Raw genomic sequence first — 20,675 nt, 5'->3', positions numbered from 1 at the left:
GGCATACCCACGATTTATATATAGCCTTTCATTCAATATCTAATTGCTACTTCTACAAAGAGAAATGCAAACCTATGGCTTACTGAGGCCTCTAGGAATATCTCCATAATAAAACTTACTTCCGGATCTCTCTTTAGACCTTCTAACTCCTTTTTAAAGACGTGGAAGTAAAAAAAACGGTAATAATAAGAGGATGTGGTAGTGTAAAGATGAGATACGGAAATACAGTACAGCAGATCAGAATGAAATATGGAGGAACACTTGCAATAATTAGGATGGCTTGCTGTGTCTGGGATCTGATGATCCACTGGGAACACAACCAGGACACACTTACACCTCAACTCACCTTAAAACACTAACAGACAGGATGTATCTGGCACTTTCATTTCAGTACATCTCCTCCCACCTTGTTTTCCTTCTTGTTTCACACTTTCTTCACACAGGAACCAACCAGAGGCTCACACTAGGCTGACCAGATCAGCTCCATTGTAAGCCACATCTCTACTCGCTTGTTCTTCCTTGGACACCTCTAGGTCAGTTGTGTTCATTTTTCCATCACCTCTTCTCACTTGCTCTTGTTAGGTAAATGGACACAGATGCATCTAATGTGAAATTTTATTGTGGCAATGTTTTGTCAGCAATTCTGCAATTATTACCTCACTTGTTCTTGCTTGAACACCTAAAAATCAACTGTGTTCATTTTTCTACCACTTCCATAATTCTCCTCATCGTATCAGGATCTGCCGTGTACATCTACTCTACCAATCACATGTAACTGTATTGCTAAACCACTGCGTTTCAAAATAATAGCAAATGAGTGCAGCATAAGGCCTACTGGCCTATGCTACGCAGGTACTGCTCTCAGTCACTCCTAAACAACTCTACTACTAAACCACTGCTTTCTCAAATAAAAGAGTGGTGAAAATAGGAGAGAGAGAGGAAGAGTCTAGGTGCTGTCAGTTCCTACACATTTGTGCTCTACTGTATTGTTGCTGTATTCTTTTTAATTAATTAAACACAAACAGTACTGAACATAAAATATTGAATAACAAAAAGAGGCCCAATACCGTGACTGGAACGATACACAAATAACCCGCACATAGAAGAGAGAAGCTTACGACGACATTTCGATCCGACTTGGACCATTTACAAAGTCACACTGACTTTGTGACTTTGTAAATGGTCCAAGTCGGACCGAAACGTCGTCGTAAGCTTCTCTCTTCTATGTGCGGGTTATTTGTATAAAATATTGAACAAATATTCTTCGGAAAAAATTAAATGATATTAGATACATAACACTGTTCCAGACTCTGAAGCAGAACTCTTCTCCAGGCTGAGGGACTGACCACCTCAAAACTACGTCTTCGAGGGTGATGGATTGATTACATCCTCTTTACATCTCTATCGTTTCTGCTGCCTCCTCTGCATTTGACTGAAGAAGCTTACTGTGTAGGTGAAACAGTTTGGAATAAAGATACCTAACAGTTGCACACATCCTACTTATCAACTTGTCAGTATCACATACCATTATAATATTCACAATATGACTTTAGAAAGCAGCCAGGTCACAGGTGATGAGTTTCAGTGCCACTTTGCTATGAGAGTTGTTGCACACTCATCATCAGCTGTCACACACTCATCATCAGCTGTTACACACTCATCATCAGCTGTTACACACTCATCATCAGCTGTTACACACTCATCATCAACTAGGTAGAGCCAGCCAGTTGTCAACCTCCTCTGGTTGACTCTGCTTAACAGAAAGTGGGAAATGAGAAGGAAAATGGCACGGAAGGAGGAATACTGAACTGGAAAGTCACAAATATTATGTGTTTTAAAGTGAGTGTTGAGATATATAACTGGGTTGATTGTCATTCTAGTGAATCATCAGTCAGGAAGAAATGCAATTTAATACCTGCATTTTAAGAACAAGTATTCTTGGATAAGGTACAATTTTAACTAATTTACAAGATGGCTAAAATGTCTCCAAGTGAATTTGGGCTTGTATCTTACAGATCGTGTTTTTACGCAGCAAGATTGCAAAACTTCAATGCAGTGAACTTTTATAAAACTTTTTTATATACTCTGGTGCAATTTTTCGTAAACGTGATTGACAAAATACGTGCAAAATTGAATAACGTGTGGAAAGGCTTTTTTAATACATGCAATTCAATTTCCGATCGACTTTTTCAATCACACTTACAAAACACTGCACTATATAAAGAAGATTTATAAGAGAAATGACTGGTACTTGCAGTTTACAGTTAAAAGTCCATAACATTTTTGCAGTAAATTTGACACACAAGAACATGTAAGGTACCACCAAATATTTGTATTTGCTGCAAAGAAAAGGAAGGTACTTTGATGTTGACAAAAAATCTCTTGATCTAAGGTATTGAAACTACCCCTTTCCTTCCCTGGATCAAATCTCAATACTTCTTATTCTCCAGGTACTGACTATATATACATTGAAGGTATATGCCTCACAGTGTATATACACTGAAAAGGTACATTGAGAGATATATGCCTCACAGTGTATATGCACTGAAAAGGTACATTGAGAGATATATGCCTCACAGTGTATATACACTGAAAAGGTACATTGAGAGATATATGCCTCACAGTGTATATACACTGAAAAGGTACATTGAGAGATATATGCCTCACAGTGTATATGCACTGAAAAGGTACATTGAGAGATATATGCCTCACAGTGTATATGCACTGAAAAGGTACATTGAGAGATATATGCCTCACAGTGTATATGCACTGAAAAGGTACATTGAGAGATATATGCCTCACAGTGTATATACACTGAAAAGGTACATTGAGAGATATATGCCTCACAGTGTATATGCACTGAAAAGATATTTTAATCTCTGTTTCAGGTATTAGTATTCTTGACTAGTAATAAAGAGGTTTTATGAAGCCTTAATGACTTGCAGTAGATAAACCAATCCAAAAATGTTTTTCAAACGCATTTAATTTTGGTTAGAATATAATTTGTTTTGCTAGGTACTGTATAGTATATTAATCACTCAAAATTTGAAGGTGTGACATTAGCAACAGTTTGGTGGATCCACCAGTCAACAATGAGGTATGGTCTCGAGTCCAGTTTCAGGAGCGGAAGGACTATCAGAAATAGTCATGGATATGTCCATCAGATAATAATGATAAAATCCATCAATACACAATCCATCAATTTAACAGACTTCAGAAATATGGGACAAAATCTGCTGGGTCAGTTGACTCAGAAACGATGGACAAAGTTCTTTGCTTACACAATTGTTCACTTCTGATACGATTACAAAAACAATCTCACGTTTATTTGCCACAATCAACATTACTGGCTACCTGCTACTTGAAATGCCTTGTATAATAAGGGCTTTCTATAAAGTAGTTTATACAGTGGACCCCCGGTTTACGATCAGCTCTCAATGCGGCCAATTATGTAGGTGTATTTATGTAAGTATGTTTGTATGTGTATGTTTGGGGGTCTGAAATGGGCTAATCTAATTCACAATATTCCTTATGGGAACAAATTCGGTCAGTACTGGCACCTGAACATACTTCTGGAATGAAATAATATCGTAAACAGGGGGTCCACTGTATATGTCAAATACCCTAACTGTATAATATACTGTACTCCTTTCTATAGAAATAAAGTTTGATTTCTCAGGTAATTCAAGGGGATACTATACTGCAATGAAACACTTTCTGGAAGGGGAAATTAAACTGGTTCTAAGTCAATTTTTTACTGCACAATTGACTGAGATGGATGGCAATCCTGATCCTCTAGCTCATACGAATTTTTTTAATAGTAATTTTGTTGCCATACATATCTTACTAACTTTCATTTATTTTACCACACCAGTCAAAAAAGGAGACATTCAGAATCATTCATTCAATATATGTCTTTCAGAAGAGCACAGAAATCACAATTTCAATGACCCATCAACACTGACAGCTGTACCTCAGAGTGCATCTGCTGTGCTACCCATCAGCAGGGCTCGAGTAAGCTTTCCGAATCAAACACACTCATATGCTCACTGGTGGCCCTACATTTTTGGGGCCTTGAAGCTTGAACTGTTATGGGGGGCCCCTTCACGACCAGCAACAGCTAGCCTACATGATACTTTTAACAACCTTTTAATTTTTAACTTAACTATTATTTTGTATTGAATTACACTATACATGTATTATTATTTTTTAAAAACTCTTCTCATACAGTAGATCCAAAATATTTAAGCAATGTGGACTAAAGTCACTTCTGGGGCCCCTCCAGGATTAGGGGCCCCAGAACACTGCTACTGGTCCCATAATAAAAATATCATTTAAAACCCTAAACCCTTCCCTCCAGCCCCTGCCAGGCTGACCCTAACCCCCTCCTTCTTTCCACCCTGGATATATACACCTTGGTCATCCTATTCTTCTCCAAACTATCTAAACCCCCAAACCACTTCAACAACACCTCGGCTCTCTAAACTACTTTTAATATTCTGGCCATCTCCCACCAAGAGAGGGTGACCCAACACAAAAGAAAACACTTTCAATGTGACTCACGAAATCGTAATGACACGACTGCAAACAAACCATATCACGGGCGGGATTGAACCCGCGGTCAGAGAGTCTCAAAACTCCAGAAAGTTGCGCTAGCCACCGGACTAGCTAGCCATTGTGGCTAGCTGGACCATTGTGGCTAGCTGGTCCAGTGGCTAACGCGACAGTCTGGAGTTCTGAGACTCTCTGACCGCGGGTTCAATCCCGCCCGTGGTATGGTTTACTTTCAATGTCATTCATTCAGTTGCTGTCTTGCTATAAGCACCTTATTACAGTTCACATGATCCTCCAAACTTCAACATCCCCACCTCTCCTTCAGAGTGCAGGCACCGTACTTCCCACCTCCAGGACTCAAGTCCAGCTAACAAGTTTCTCTGAATCCCTTCATAAGTATTATCTTGCTCATGTTCCAACAGCACGTCAAATTTTGAAAACCACTTACCTCCACTCACTCCTATCAAACATGCTCCCACAAGCCTGTTGGATGTCCAAGTCCCTCATATTCAAAACCTCCATTATTCACTTATTCACACTTCATACAATAAATATATTAACCACTCACTATAAGCAAAGAATGAAAATATTTTAAGGTAAGTAATGTATGTACTGTATGTGCATTTTTTAGGCCTAGTTATATTGCTCCCTTAACATGCTATCAGGCATTTATATGCATTTGAAAGGGAAAAAGGATATGATTCACTTTACAGCAGTAGCCCAGAACCTAATCTGCTGTATAAGTGAGGCCCTCCTATACATATATACACAGTAAACCCTCCATTTAATTAACCTCCATTTAACAGACTTCATAAACATGGAATAAAATCCACTGAGTCAACAGACTTCGAAACAATGGATAAAGTCCTGTGGTCACAGTGTTGTTCATTACTGTTACAATCACAGCAAAACAATCATTTCTGTAATAATGTTGGTAGAATTACCGACAATATTTCTCTAACTACCAGAGAAGGTTTATCGCATTATAAATACCTCTTTAATTTTTCTCACTTATTTTTTATTCTGAATAATGTATAGACAAATTAAGGTAATAAATTTTACAATAACTCCTTTACATTCCTTTTTTAATTTAAGTATTTGAAGTTTGGGATGTTTGAATAGGATATTTTCAGAGAGGAAGAAAGCACATTATGCAATAAATTCTGAGGACAAGACAAACACTGAAAGTCAGGAAAATTGTGAACTTACAAATGCAGACTTGCAAATTTATGAATGAGGACTTGCAAATTTACAAATGTGGTCCTGCAAATTGACAAATGTGGTCCTGCAAATTGACAAATGTGGTCCTGCAAATTGACAAATGTGGTCCTGCAAATTGACAAATGTGGTCCTGCAAATTTACAAATGTGGTCCTGCAAATTGACAAATGTGGTCCTGCAAATTTACAAATGTGGTCCTGCAAATTTATGAATGAGGACTTGCAAATTTACAAATGTGGTCCTGCAAATTGACAAATGCTGACTTACAAATCCACGAATGCAGACTTGTCAACTGATGACTGTGGACTTGCAAATTCATGAATGTATACTTGCAATATTGTACTTTCATGATATGTTGAGATTCTCAATCCAGGAAGAATGTATTAAACTGAACTAGGAAAACAGAAGGTAAACTTCCATCATCCTAGGTAACGGATCATAGGAAAATTCTCATAGTGCACTTGTAATCAACTTCCAACTTACATGAGCAATAATTTAATTGCTCTTCTCATACTCTGAATAAATTTCATATGCTGCCTCAATCACCTCAATAACTTACACAAAAAAATGAAGCCTAGCATATAAACCCAAAACACAGTAAACATAATTGGTTTTCCGAAGGACCTCGTTGAAATTTCACAGGAGTACAAATAGGAAACACATCTGTTCCTTGCTCAACAGACATAGGATCAAGACTCCACCACGCATTGTGCTGAATGACTCACATGGGTTTAGTGATTAACATAAATTAAACGAACAAGAAATAAGCAACAAGTTACCTATTGAGTGTATCAACCCCATGAATCACCTTATCTTTAAATATATTTTTTTTTTTTTATTATCACACTGGCCGATTCCCACCAAGGCAGGGTGGCCCGAAAAAGAAAAACTTTCACCATCATTCACTCCATCACTGTCTTGCCAGAAGGGTGCTTTACACTACAGTTTTTAAACTGCAACATTACCACCCCTCCTTCAGAGTGCAGGCACTGTACTTCCCATCTCCAGGACTCAAGTCCGGCCTGCCGGTCTCCCTGAACTCCTTCATAAATGTTACTTTGCTCACACTCCAACAGCACGTCAAGTATTAAAAACCATTTGTCTCCATTCACTCCTATCAAACACGCTCATGCATGCCTGCTGGAAGTCCAAGCCCCTCGCACACAAAACCTCCTTTACCCCCTCCCTCCAACCTTTCCTAGGCCGACCCCTACCCCGCCTTCCTTCCACTACAGACTGATACACTCTTGAAGTCATTCTGTTTCGCTCCATTCTCTCTACATGTCCGAACCACCTCAACAACCCTTCCTCAGCCCTCTGGACAACAGTTTTGGTAATCCCGCACCTCCTCCTAACTTCCAAACTACGAATTCTCTGCATTATATTCACACCACACATTGCCCTCAGACATGACATCTCCACTGCCTCCAGCCTTCTCCTCGCTGCAACATTCATCACCCACGCTTCACACCCATATAAGAGCGTTGGTAAAACTATACTCTCATACATTCCCCTCTTTGCCTCCAAGGACAAAGTTCTTTGTCTCCACAGACTCCTAAGTACACCACTCACTCTTTTTCCCTCATCAATTCTATGATTCACCTCATCTTTCATAGACCCATCCGCTGACACGTCCACTCCCAAATATCTGAATACATTCACCTCCTCCATACTCTCTCCCTCCAATCTGATATTCAATCTTTCATCACCTAATCTTTTTGTTATCCTCATAACCTTACTCTTTCCTGTATTCACCTTTAATTTTCTTCTTTTGCACACCCTACCAAATTCATCCACCAATCTCTGCAACTTCTCTTCAGAATCTCCCAAGAGCACAGTGTCATCAGCAAAGAGCAGCTGTGACAACTCCCACTTTGTGTGTGATTCTTTATCTTTTAACTCCACGCCTCTTGCCAAGACCCTCGCATTTACTTCTCTTACAACCCCATCTATAAATATATTAAACAACCATGGTGACATCACACATCCTTGTCTAAGGCCTACTTTTACTGGGAAAAAATTTCCCTCTTTCCTACATACTCTAACTTGAGCCTCACTATCCTCGTAAAAACTCTTCACTGCTTTCAGTAACCTACCTCCTACACCATACACTTGCAACATCTGCCACATTGCCCCCCTATCCACCCTGTCATACGCCTTTTCCAAATCCATAAATGCCACAAAGACCTCTTTAGCCTTATCTAAATACTGTTCACTTATATGTTTCACTGTAAACACCTGGTCCACACACCCCCTACCTTTCCTAAAGCCTCCTTGTTCATCTGCTATCCTATTCTCCGTCTTACTCTTAATTCTTTCAATAATAACTCTACCATACACTTTACCAGGTATACTCAACAGACTTATCCCCCTATAATTTTTGAACTCTCTTTTATCCCCTTTGCCTTTATACAAAGGAACTATGCATGCTCTCTGCCAATCCCTAGGTACCTTACCCTCTTCCATACATTTATTAAATAATTGCACCAACCACTCCAAAACTATATCCCCACCTGCTTTTAACATTTCTATCTTTATCCCATCAATCCCGGCTGCCTTACCCCCTTTCATTTTACCTACTGCCTCACGAACTTCCCCCACACTCACAACTGGCTCTTCCTCACTCCTACAAGATGTTATTCCTCCTTGCCCTATACACAAAATCACAGCTTCCCTATCTTCATCAACATTTAACAATTCCTCAAAATATTCCCTCCATCTTCCCAATACCTCTAACTCTCCATTTAATAACTCTCCTCTCCTATTTTTAACTGACAAATCCATTTGTTCTCTAGGCTTTCTTAACTTGTTAATCTCACTCCAAAACTTCTTCTTATTTTCAACAAAATTTGTTGATAACATCTCACCCACTCTCTCATTTGCTCTCTTTTTACATTGCTTCACCACTCTCTTAACCTCTCTCTTTTTCTCCATATACTCTTCCCTCCTTGCATCACTTCTACTTTGTAAAAACTTCTCATATGCTAACTTTTTCTCCTTTACTACTCTCTTTACATCATCATTCCACCAATCGCTCCTCTTCCCTCCTGCACCCACTTTCCTGTAACCACAAACTTCTGCTGAACACTCTAACACTACATTTTTAAACCTACCCCATACCTCTTCGACCCCATTGCCTATGCTCTCATTAGCCCATCTATCCTCCAATAGCTGTTTATATCTTACCCTAACTGCCTCCTCTTTTAGTTTATAAACCTTCACCTCTCTCTTCCCTGATGCTTCTATTCTCCTTATATCCCATCTACCTTTTACTCTCAGTGTAGCTACAACTAGAAAGTGATCTGATATATCTGTGGCCCCTCTATAAACATGTACATCCTGAAGTCTACTCAACAGTCTTTTATCTACCAATACATAATCCAACAAACTACTGTCATTTCGCCCTACATCATATCTTGTATACTTATTTATCCTCTTTTTCTTAAAATATGTATTACCTATAACTAAACCCCTTTCTATACAAAGTTCAATCAAAGGGCTCCCATTATCATTTACACCTGGCACCCCAAACTTACCTACCACACCCTCTCTAAAAGTTTCTCCTACTTTAGCATTCAGGTCCCCTACCACAATTACTCTCTCACTTGGTTCAAAGGCTCCTATACATTCACTTAACATCTCCCAAAATCTCTCTCTCTCCTCTGCATTCCTCTCTTCTCCAGGTGCATACACGCTTATTATGACCCACTTCTCGCATCCAACCTTTACTTTTATCCACATAATTCTTGAATTTACACATTCATATTCTCTTTTCTCCTTCCATAACTGATCATTTAACATTACTGCTACCCCTTCCTTTGCTCTAACTCTCTCAGATACTCCAGATTTAATCCCATTTATTTCCCCCCACTGAAACTCTCCTACCCCCTTCAGCTTTGTTTCGCTTAGGGCCAGGACATCCAACTTCTTTTCATTTATAACATCAGCAATCATCTGTTTCTTGTCATCCGCACTACATCCACGATCTTTAAATATACCTTCTTAAAATACACAGTCTTCAAATATACTCACCCGTTCTAATTCTGCAACCTTCTGCATACGCCCATCTAGTTCTCTACGGATGGCGGCTGCTTGCTCATCCTGGCTGTCCAACTGTTGAGGAAAAATATTTGCATTAATATATTTTATTTACATTACACAAAGTGGAGTAAATAAGTTTATTTAGGTACAAGTACACATAAGTACAATTATCATATATAGTAATATGTGTCAATAACCTAGGATAATCCCCAAAAATGTCAGACAAAGTGACTTATTTCCATTCAGGCCATTAGCAGTTGTCCCAAGACTCACGAAATCGTAATGACACGATTGCAAACAAACCATACCACGGGCGGGATTTGAACCCGCGGTCAGAGTGTCTCAAAACTTCAGACCATCGCGTTAGCCACTGGTCCAGTGGCTAACGCAACGGTCTAGAGTTTTGAGACTCTCTGACCGCGGGTTCAAATCCCGCCTGTGGTATGGTTCAGTTGTCCCAACACTGAACAAGTGACCCACATGAGATAGTTTACTCACTCGTTCATGCACACATGCTTGCTTGCATGAGTGGGAATGTACACATACACATGTGCATATATGTGCATGCAATTACACATGCAAATATGCATACTGCATGTGTGCATGCACTTTATACACCATATATCAGGTCCATCTTGGAGTACACAGCACCAGCACAGAACCCACAACTGAGGAAGCAGGTTAAGAAACTGAAGAAAGTAAAGAAGCATATAACAATGATTGTTCCTGAGTTAAGGGGTATGAGCTATGAGGGGAGGCTAATGGAGCTGAATATAAAGCTTCCCCTAAATACATATAATAATAATTTTAATAATAATAATAATGATTGAGAAATGGTATTGGTGTCAGGTAAGTATTTAATTTTTTACTTGGTCAAGATTGGACTTCATATTGTTTATCATCACTCATGTTCCCTCCAGCCGGAGGGCCCAAGAAAGAAGACAGAAGAAAGAAGAAGATGAACGACACCCCCAACCGAGGGCCACAGCCGGGTCACCATATGGAGAAGACCCGGGCCGGAAGTACCGGCGAACCTCTAATGAATGAATGAATCACTTATGTTCCCTATGATCAAAGTTAGAATACCCACTTCCTTATTTTTCCTGTTACTGTATACCACTGGCTTGATTTTATAAACTATTACTCCATGGACAAGTCTCAAATGTCTTTCCAAAATCTTTGAGGATACCACAAGCATTTTGTTTTTCTTCCAATTCCTCCATAATTTTGTCACAGTGATCTAACAGTGGGACAGGCAAGATCTTCCTGCTCTACACTTTATCAACGTTGGTTGTCTAATTCATGTTTCACCATAAAATCAGTAATTTGGTGTCTAAGAATTCGTTCAGATTCTGACATGTGATGTTGAAGAATTGAGACACTTGTGCAACGCGATGACCTACTTACACAAGTGGCAGGTTCCACTGTGATCCCGCCTCCTCCTGCTTCAACTCATCTGACTGCCGTATATAAGCCACCTCTCTGGCCCTATGCTACACTTCCTACAAGAGTGATGGACTGAACACATCGATTCCAGGCTGAGGGACTGATTACCTCGAACTCCTCCTCTCCTTACCCATTTCTACTTTGGACTGATGAAGCCACTGTGTGGCGAAACATTTCTTCAATAAAGATTCCCATGTGTTGCACAAGTGTTTCAATTCTTCAACTTGTCGGTTTTCAAAACCATTCACCACAGATTCTGACATGTGATGTAGCTGTTGCTACTTTGTAGTTTCTGCTAATGCTCTGCAGCCTTCTTTACTAAGGCTATATCTACCTTTTTTTTTCTTAAAGCCATAGAGATTTTACATGAGTTTAAGCCTCTCACAAGAATACTCAGTTCTCCTGATAATGGTACTTAGCATTTATTTATAAATAATGCATTACAGGAATCAGGTCCAGGTGCTACATACATTTGCATGTTGTATATGTCCCTTTCAAATTCTGAAGGCTAACTTTATTTTAACGTCAGTGCCAGCACTCTGCAGGAGGGGTGGAGATATGCTGCAATTTTTGAACCGTAATACATGTACTGGCACATTTCTGGAAGACTGGTGGAGTGAGTGATGGTAAAAGTGTTTCTGCGTTTTCAGGTCACTCTGCCTCGGTGGGAAACAGCCAAAGTGTTAGGGCCATCTGCTAGTTACCCAAACACGAACTCTTTTCCCTATCTCTTCTGGCTGTGAGGTCAGCTGCCTCTCACTTCGTGCCTGGGTCACATACCTTGATCATTTGGAAACTTCAAAACATAGAAGGATTAAAGGGATAAGAGACTTCCTGTTAGACAGGGAGATGATGACAGTTTATAAGAGGAAAAATGTCCTGAAGGGGAGATGATGCAAAAATCTTTGGAAATATAAAATATAAAGATGAGTAATGGGGGGGTTGAAAAGGGTTGGAATAGTTTTAAAAATGCAGTATTAGAATGTGGGGCAGAAGTTTGTGGTTATAGGAGGGTGGGTGCAGGAGGAAAGAGGAGTGATTGGTGGAATGATGAAGTAAAGGGTGTGATAAAAGAGAAAAAGGTAGCTTATGAGAGGTTTTTACAAAGCAGAAGTGTTATAAGAAGAGCAGAATATATGGAGAGTAAAAGAAAGGTAAAGAGAGTGGTGAGAGAGTGCAAAAGGAGAGCAGATGATAGAGTGGGAGAGGCACTGTCAAGAAATTTTAATGAAAATAAGAAAAAATTTTGGAGTGAGTTAAACAAGTTAAGAAAGCCAAGGGAAAATATGGATTTGTCAGTTAAAAACAGAGTAGGGGAGTTAGTAGATGGGGAGATGGAGGTATTAGGTAGATGGCGAGAATATTTTGAGGAACTTTTAAATGTTAAGGAAGAAACAGAGGCAGTAATTTCATGCACTGGTCAGGGAGGTATACCATCTTTTAGGAGTGAAGAAGAGCAGAATGTAAGTGTGGGGGAGGTACGTGAGGCATTACGTAAAATGAAAGGGGGTAAAGCAGCTGGTACTGATGGGATCATGACAGAAATGTTAAAAGCAGGGGGGGATATAGTGTTGGAGTGGTTGGTACTTTTGTTCAATAAATGTATGAAAGAGGGGAAGGTACCTAGGGATTGGCGGAGAGCATGTATAGTCCCTTTATATAAAGGGAAAGGGGACAAAAGAGACTGTAAAAATTATAGAGGAATAAGCTTACTGAGTATACCAGGAAAAGTGTACGGTAGGGTTATAATTGAAAGAATTAGAGGTAAGACAGAATGTAGGATTGCGGATGAGCAAGGAGGTTTCAGAGTGGGTAGGGGATGTGTAGATCAAGTGTTTACATTGAAGCATATATGTGAACAGTATTTAGATAAAGGTAGGGAAGTTTTTATTGCATTTATGGATTTAGAAAAGGCATATGATAGAGTGGATAGAGGAGCAATGTGGCAGATGTTGCAAGTATATGGAATAGGTGGTAAGTTATTAAATGCTGTAAAGAGTTTTTATGAAGATAGTGAGGCTCAGGTTAGGGTGTGTAGAAGAGAGGGAGACTATTTCCCGGTAAAAGTAGGTCTTAGACAGGGATGTGTAATGTCACCATGGTTGTTTAATATATTTATAGATGGGGTTGTTAAGGAAGTAAATGCTAGGGTGTTTGGGAGAGGGGTGGGATTAAATTATGGGGAATCAAATTCAAAATGGGAATTGACACAGTTACTTTTTGCTGATGATACTGTGCTTATGGGAGATTCTAAAGAAAAATTGCAAAGGTTAGTGGATGAGTTTGGAAATGTGTGTAAAGGTAGAAAGTTGAAAGTGAACATAGAAAAGAGTAAGGTGATGAGGGTGTCAAATGATTTAGATAAAGAAAAATTGGATATCAAATTGGGGAGGAGGGGTATGGAAGAAGTGAATGTTTTCAGATACTTGGGAGTTGACGTGTCGGCGGATGGATTTATGAAGGATGAGGTTAATCATAGAATTGATGAGGGAAAAAAGGTGAGTGGTGCGTTGAGGTATATGTGGAGTCAAAAAACGTTATCTATGGAGGCAAAGAAGGGAATGTATGAAAGTATAGTAGTACCAACACTCTTATATGGGTGTGAAGCTTGGGTGGTAAATGCAGCAGCGAGGAGACGGTTGGAGGCAGTGGAGATGTCCTGTTTAAGGGCAATGTGTGGTGTAAATATTATGCAGAAAATTCGGAGTGTGGAAATTAGGAGAAGGTGTGGAGTTAATAAAAGTATTAGTCAGAGGGCAGAAGAGGGGTTGTTGAGGTGGTTTGGTCATTTAGAGAGAATGGATCAAAGTAGAATGACATGGAAAGCATATAAATCTATAGGGGAAGGAAGGCGGGGTAGGGGTCGTCCTCGAAAGGGTTGGAGAGAGGGGGTAAAGGAGGTTTTGTGGGTAAGGGGCTTGGACTTCCAGCAAGCGTGCGTGAGCGTGTTAGATAGGAGTGAATGGAGACGAATGGTACTTGGGACCTGACGATCTGTTGGAGTGTGAGCAGGGTAATATTTAGTGAAGGGATTCAGGGAAACCGGTTATTTTCATATAGTCGGACTTGAGTCCTGGAAATGGGAAGTACAATGCCTGCACTTTAAAGGAGGGGTTTGGGATATTGGCAGTTTGGAGGGATATGTTGTGTATCTTTATATGTGTATGCTTCTAGACTGTTGTATTCTGAGCACCTCTGCAAAAACAGTGATAATGTGCAAGTGTGGTGAAAGTGTTGAATGATGATGAAAGTATTTTCTTTTTGGGGATTTTCTTTCTTTTTTGGGTCACCCTGCCTCGGTGGGAGACGGCCGACTTGTTGAAAAAAAAAAAAAAAAAAAAAAAAAAAAAAAAAATATAAATCTCTACAGGATGACTTGAGTAAATTGAGCAAATGGATTGAAAGATGGATGACGGAATCTGATGTAGTAGATACATGCCATGTAAGAATAAAAAGGCACAATACAGTGACTGGAACGATACATAAATAACCCGCACATAGGAGAATGAAACTCATTGTGACATTTTGGTCCAACTTGGACCATTAACTAGTCACATGCTTTGTGACTAGTTTCGGTCCAAGTTGAACCAAAACGTCATCATACATTTCTTTCAATACTGAATTTGCTCCTATGTACCTACATGACCCCGTTCATGTGGGTCCACTGTAACATTCTTATATGTAATATATCAGAGGACAAGGGTGACATATTTGCTTAGGATGACTCCATTAAGAATAACTCAATGTATGTCAAAGGCCCTAAAATCTGGAACACCCTACCTGAGAACTCTAGAACTGCAGACACATTCATCACCTTCAAAACTACCATTAGAAAACATCTTATCTCCCTGATAAACCCCATCAACTAACTACACGAATACCACCTGGTGGTTCACACTTACACTCACTCACCCATTTGACCATAAACAGAAATATTAATCTCAATCTTAAAATAATGAATCCTATGATACTCCAATACTGAAACTATGTACTGTGCCAAAACAAAAGCATTCACAATGCTAAACTCACAAACTAGTATTTAGTCACTTAGCCATAATATCAACTTACCTCATAATTTGTAATATTTTAAAATAAAGAATTAAACTAAGTCTGCCCGAAATGCCTAGCCATGCTAGGCGTTCTAGTGGTACACTCTGTAATCATTATTTAACTATATGTAAACCACACAACAACCAAATTCTGTAAATTCAACATTATAATCTTTATAGAGAATAAACTTTGAATTTTGAATTGAATTTGAATTGGTGGATCTGGGTGAGTTGTGCTGGCTGTGGTGGAGGGACACTCCTACATATACCTGGAGTATACCTTGAAGGTGTTTCGGGGGTCAACGCCCCCGTGGCACCGGCAGGAGCCAAGGTGCTGGGACTGGAATCACCACACAAAAGGGATGCCTCCTCCTTTTACAAGCAGTTCAGCATCTGAAAAATCTTTTACAATAACCCATTGTTATACAATATCTTTCTGGAATAAATACAATATACGAGTGTGAACTCTTTCGTCGACAAGTGACAGTTGTGTTTAAGCAGCACAATTAAAAATAGAAGGTGAAATAAAAGGCTTTTGCTACTCACCTTTTGTTTTGTCAGTAGAACCCTGCTTAGATGACTATAAAACCTCCATCATCTTTGGGTTCTGAAAATATTGGTTTCTATCAGAATAAGTGTAAAAACTTGAACCAAAAAAGGTTATAAAAATTAATCTGTTGCTGGAATATATATATATATATAATATATATATATATATTGTTGAACTAAGCCTCAATCAGACCCCAATACACCTTGATTAATATTAGCATTACACAGCACAATCATTTACAAATCTTAATGCGCAGTTCACCAAAATCTCACACATCAAAGAGGGCCTTTATGGCAAGGTTTTCGTCCATCCTGGACCACTGTTATGTTACAAGTGGTCCAGGATGGACCACTGCCATCTCACAAGTAGACCAGGATGGACTACAGCGTTACTATGGTGTTGTACTCAGTGCAGGTTGTTGGCGAGCTCCAGTCACAGCACTCTGACTGTTTACATACGTTGAGAATCTTTTGTATTGTGTATATCATTATATCATTATTGTGTATAATATCAACATTATATCATTATTATACACAACAATGAAGGTCCCCAATGTGTTTAAAAGTTGAAAACTTCCTGCATTATGAATAATATATGCAATTCAGGAGGTCCCCAATATATTCATGAGTTGAGGATGTCCTATTCTTAATACATATTGTCGTGATCACTCACCCTGGGGCCAAGAGCTGTGACTAGACCCCTACAACCACATAGCACTTGTGCTTTAAGAGGTAGTTAAACTTGTTATCACACTTGAGAGGGGGGGGGGAGAAAGGCCTCACTAGGGATTATATACAAATCAACATTTTTACCTAAACATAAGATAAATTCTTGTAAAAAAAAGTCCCTAAAAAGGCAAAAAAAAATTAGTCTTTTGAAAAATATTCAGGAATGTTAGAAAAGGCCAAAGAAAATCTCCTAACCAAGACCTTAACCCTTAAACTGTCCAAACGTAGATCTACGGTTTTTCAACATTTGAAATTATGTAAAAAAACGTAGACCTTTTTTTTTTTTTACATTTGAAAACGTGTAAAAAAAACTTTGATCTACGTTTTTTTTGTTATATTTGAAAATATGTAAAGAAACGTAGATCTACTTTTGGAGCACTACGCATGTGAACGTAGATCTGTTTGGACAGTTTAAGGGTTAAAAAGCCCTCACTTTTCAAGGCAGTAAAGGCAGAAGTCCTTAAATACACCTGTACCCTAAAAGGTATAAACACACCTGTACTCTAAAAGGACTAAATGCATTTTTAAAGCCTTAAAAACACCTTTCAAAGGCAGCAAAATATTTTTTTAAAAATCTTCCAACACACCCATATTTTAGGCCTTAAATTCACCATTACTTTAAAAGGCCTTAAACTCGCCCTTACTTGAAAAGGCCTCAAATACCCTTACTTTTAAAATGCCTCAAACTCACCCCTTAATTTAAAAAGTCTCAAACTTACCCCTTACTTTAAAATCCTTAGTTTTTAAAAGGCCTTAAAATCACCTTTACTTTAAAAGGCCTTCAATTCACCCTTACTTTAAAAGGCCTTAAACTTACCCTTACTTCAAAAGGCCTTCAATTCACCCTTACTTTAAAAGGCCTTCAACTCTCACTTTAAAGCCCCTTAAATTCATTGTTACTTTAAAAACAACTTTAATTCACCCCTTCTTTAAAAAAAAATTTAATTTACCCCTTCTTTAAAAGGCCTTAATCTCACCCTTACTTAAAAAGTTTTAGTTTTCAAAAACACTTACGAAAAAGCAACTAATTAAGGTAATTTACTAACATTACAGTAAAAGACGAAACAACATACAAAACTCATCAATGACGCAACGTACAAATTTGCGATGTGTTGCAACTATCTGACAGTGTTCTTGCATGCGGTATAAATTGCAAGGCAAATAGCCATGAATTTTAACTAGGCTTCTGGCACTGAATACACTTAGGCTTACTGGCAGGTAGGCATAGAAATAATCTAAAGTTGGAAGATAGGTTAAGAGCATAAGAACATAAGAAAGAAGGAACACTGCAACAGGCCTACTGACCCATGCAGAGCAGGTCCATGTCCCCCCCCCCGGATAAGACCAATGACCCCCCCCCCCCCCGGATTAGCCCAATGACCCACCCAGTCTGGTCACCTAAACTCAAGGATGGAACACTGCACCAGACCCAGCAGCACAAGCTAGTCAGGTCCAACTCACACCCACCCACACCCACTCATGTATTTATCCAACCTATTTTTAAAACTACACAACGTTTTAGCCTGAATAACTGTACTCGGGAGTTTGTTCCACTCATCCACAACTCTATTACCAAACCAGTGCTTTCCTATATCCTTCCTGAATCTGATTTTTTCCAACTTGAAACCATTGCTGTGAGTCCTGTCTTGGCTGGAAATTTTCAGCACGCTATTTACATCCCCTTTATTTATTCCTGTTTTCCATTTATACACCTCGATCATATCCCCCCTAATTCTATGCCTTTCGAGAGAGTGCAGATTCAGGGCCCTCAGTCTATCCTCAAAGGGAAGATTTCTGATACATGGGATCATCTTTGTCATCCTCCTCTGTACGTTTTCCAGAGCATTTATATCCATTCTGTAATACGGTGACCAGAACTGAGCAGCATAGTCTAAATGAGGCCTAACCAAGGATATATAGAGTTGAAGAATAACCTGAGGACTTCTATTATTTATACTTCTAGTTATGAAGCCAAGAATTCTGTTAGCTTTATTGCGAACACTAATGCACTGTTGTCTTGGTTTTAGTTTACTGCTAACCAGAACTCCTAAATCCTTTTCACAATCAGTAGTATTAAGATCTACATTATTTAGTTTATATGTGGCATGGTTATTTAACTGTCCAACATTTAGAACTTTACATCTGTCAATATTAAACTGCATCTGCCACTTTTCCGACCATTGCATCAGTCTATTCAAATCATCCTGGAGTCCTTTAGTGTCCTCATTAGAATGAATTGGTTAAGTCAGGTCAAATGTTCCACCACCACCATGTATTGTGTTAGACGTGTGTGTGTGTTATATACATGGGTGTGCATGCTAGTGTATGTGTTCACATGGGTGTGCATGTTAGCATACGTGTTTATATACATGGGTGCCTATGTTAGTGTATGCCTATTATGTAATGTATATATACACACACACACATTATATATATATATATATATATATATATATATATATATTTTTTTTTTTTTTTCAACAAGTCGGCCGTCTCCCACCGAGGCAGGGTGACCCAAAAAAGAAAGAAAATCCCCAAAAAGAAAATACTTTCATCATCATTCAACACTTTCACCACACTCGCACATTATCACTGTTTTTGCAGAGGTGCTCAGAATACAACAGTCTAGAAGCATACACATATAAAGATACACAACATATCCCTCCAAACTGCCAATATCCCAAACCCCTCCTTTAAAGTGCAGGCATTGTACTTCCCATTTCCAGGACTCAAGTCCGACTATATGAAAATAACCGGTTTCCCTGAATCCCTTCACTAAATATTACCCTGCTCACACTCCAACAGATCGTCAGGTCCCAAGTACCATTCGTCTCCATTCACTCCTATCTAACACGCTCACGCACGCTTGCTGGAAATCCAAGCCCCTTACCCACAAAACCTCCTTTACCCCCTCTCTCCAACCCTTTCGAGGACGACCCCTACCCCGCCTTCCTTCCCCTATAGATTTATATGCTTTCCATGTCATTCTACTGTGATCCATTCTCTCTAAATGACCAAACCACCTCAACAACCCCTCTTCTGCCCTCTGACTAATACTTTTATTAACTCCACACCTTCTCCTAATTTCCACACTCCGAATTTTTTGCATAATATTTACACCACACATTGCCCTTAGACAGGACATCTCCGCTGCCTCCAACCGTCTCCTTGCTGCTGCATTTACCACCCAAGCTTCACACCCATATAAGAGTGTTGGTACTACTATACTTTCATACATTCCCTTCTTTGCCTCCATAGATAACGTTTTTTGACTCCACATATACCTCAACGCACCACTCACCTTTTTTCCCTCATCAATTCTATGATTAACCTCATCCTTCATAAATCCATCCGCCGACACGTCAACTCCCAAGTATCTGAAAACATTCACTTCTTCCATACTCCTCCTCCCCAATTTGATATCCAATTTTTCTTTATCTAAATCATTTGACACCCTCATCACCTTACTCTTTTCTATGTTCACTTTCAACTTTCTACCTTTACACACATTCCCAAACTCATCCACTAACCTTTGCAATTTTTCTTTAGAATCTCCCATAAGCACAGTATCATCAGCAAAAAGTAACTGTGTCAATTCCCATTTTGAATTTGATTCCCCATAATTTAATCCCACCCCTCTCCCAAACACCCTAGCATTTACTTCCTTTACAACCCCATCTATAAATATATTAAACAACCATGGTGACATTACACATCCCTGTCTAAGACCTACTTTTACCGGGAAGTAGTCTCCCTCTCTTCTACACACCCTAACCTGAGCCTCACTATCCTCATAAAAACTCTTTACAGCATTTAATAACTTACCACCTATTCCATATACTTGCAACATCTGCCACATTGCTCCTCTATCCACTCTATCATATGCCTTTTCTAAATCCATAAATGCAATAAAAACCTCCCTATCTTTATCTAAATACTGTTCACATATATGCTTCAATGTAAACACCTGATCTACACATCCCCTACCCACTCTAAAACCTCCTTGCTCATCCGCAATCCTACATTCTGTCTTACCTCTAATTCTTTCAATTATAACCCTACCGTACACTTTTCCTGGTATACTCAG

The 20,675-nt window shown here is 39.1% G+C and overlaps 1 protein-coding gene across 20 annotated transcripts in view; it reads right to left on the bottom strand.

The window, feature by feature from the left end:
- Positions 1-20,675, bottom strand: part of Cadps (calcium-dependent secretion activator 1) — a 445,541-nt gene that overhangs the window by 295,395 nt on the left and 129,471 nt on the right. For 19 of the 20 annotated variants that reach the window (XM_070104970.1, XM_070104977.1, XM_070104972.1 and 16 more), the window contains 2 exons: positions 9,807-9,887; positions 120-149 (listed from right to left, as the gene is read on the bottom strand). In XM_070104970.1, the coding sequence (XP_069961071.1) occupies positions 120-149; positions 9,807-9,887 (111 nt within the window). The remainder of the gene's footprint in view (positions 1-119; positions 150-9,806; positions 9,888-20,675) is intronic. The other variant, XM_070104979.1, reaches the window with a different exon arrangement.

Source organism: Cherax quadricarinatus, chromosome 96 (assembly GCF_038502225.1).
Source record: "Cherax quadricarinatus isolate ZL_2023a chromosome 96, ASM3850222v1, whole genome shotgun sequence".
Classification (NCBI taxonomy): Eukaryota; Metazoa; Arthropoda; class Malacostraca; order Decapoda; family Parastacidae; genus Cherax; species Cherax quadricarinatus.
This window is presented reverse-complemented; position numbering and strand designations above follow the sequence as displayed.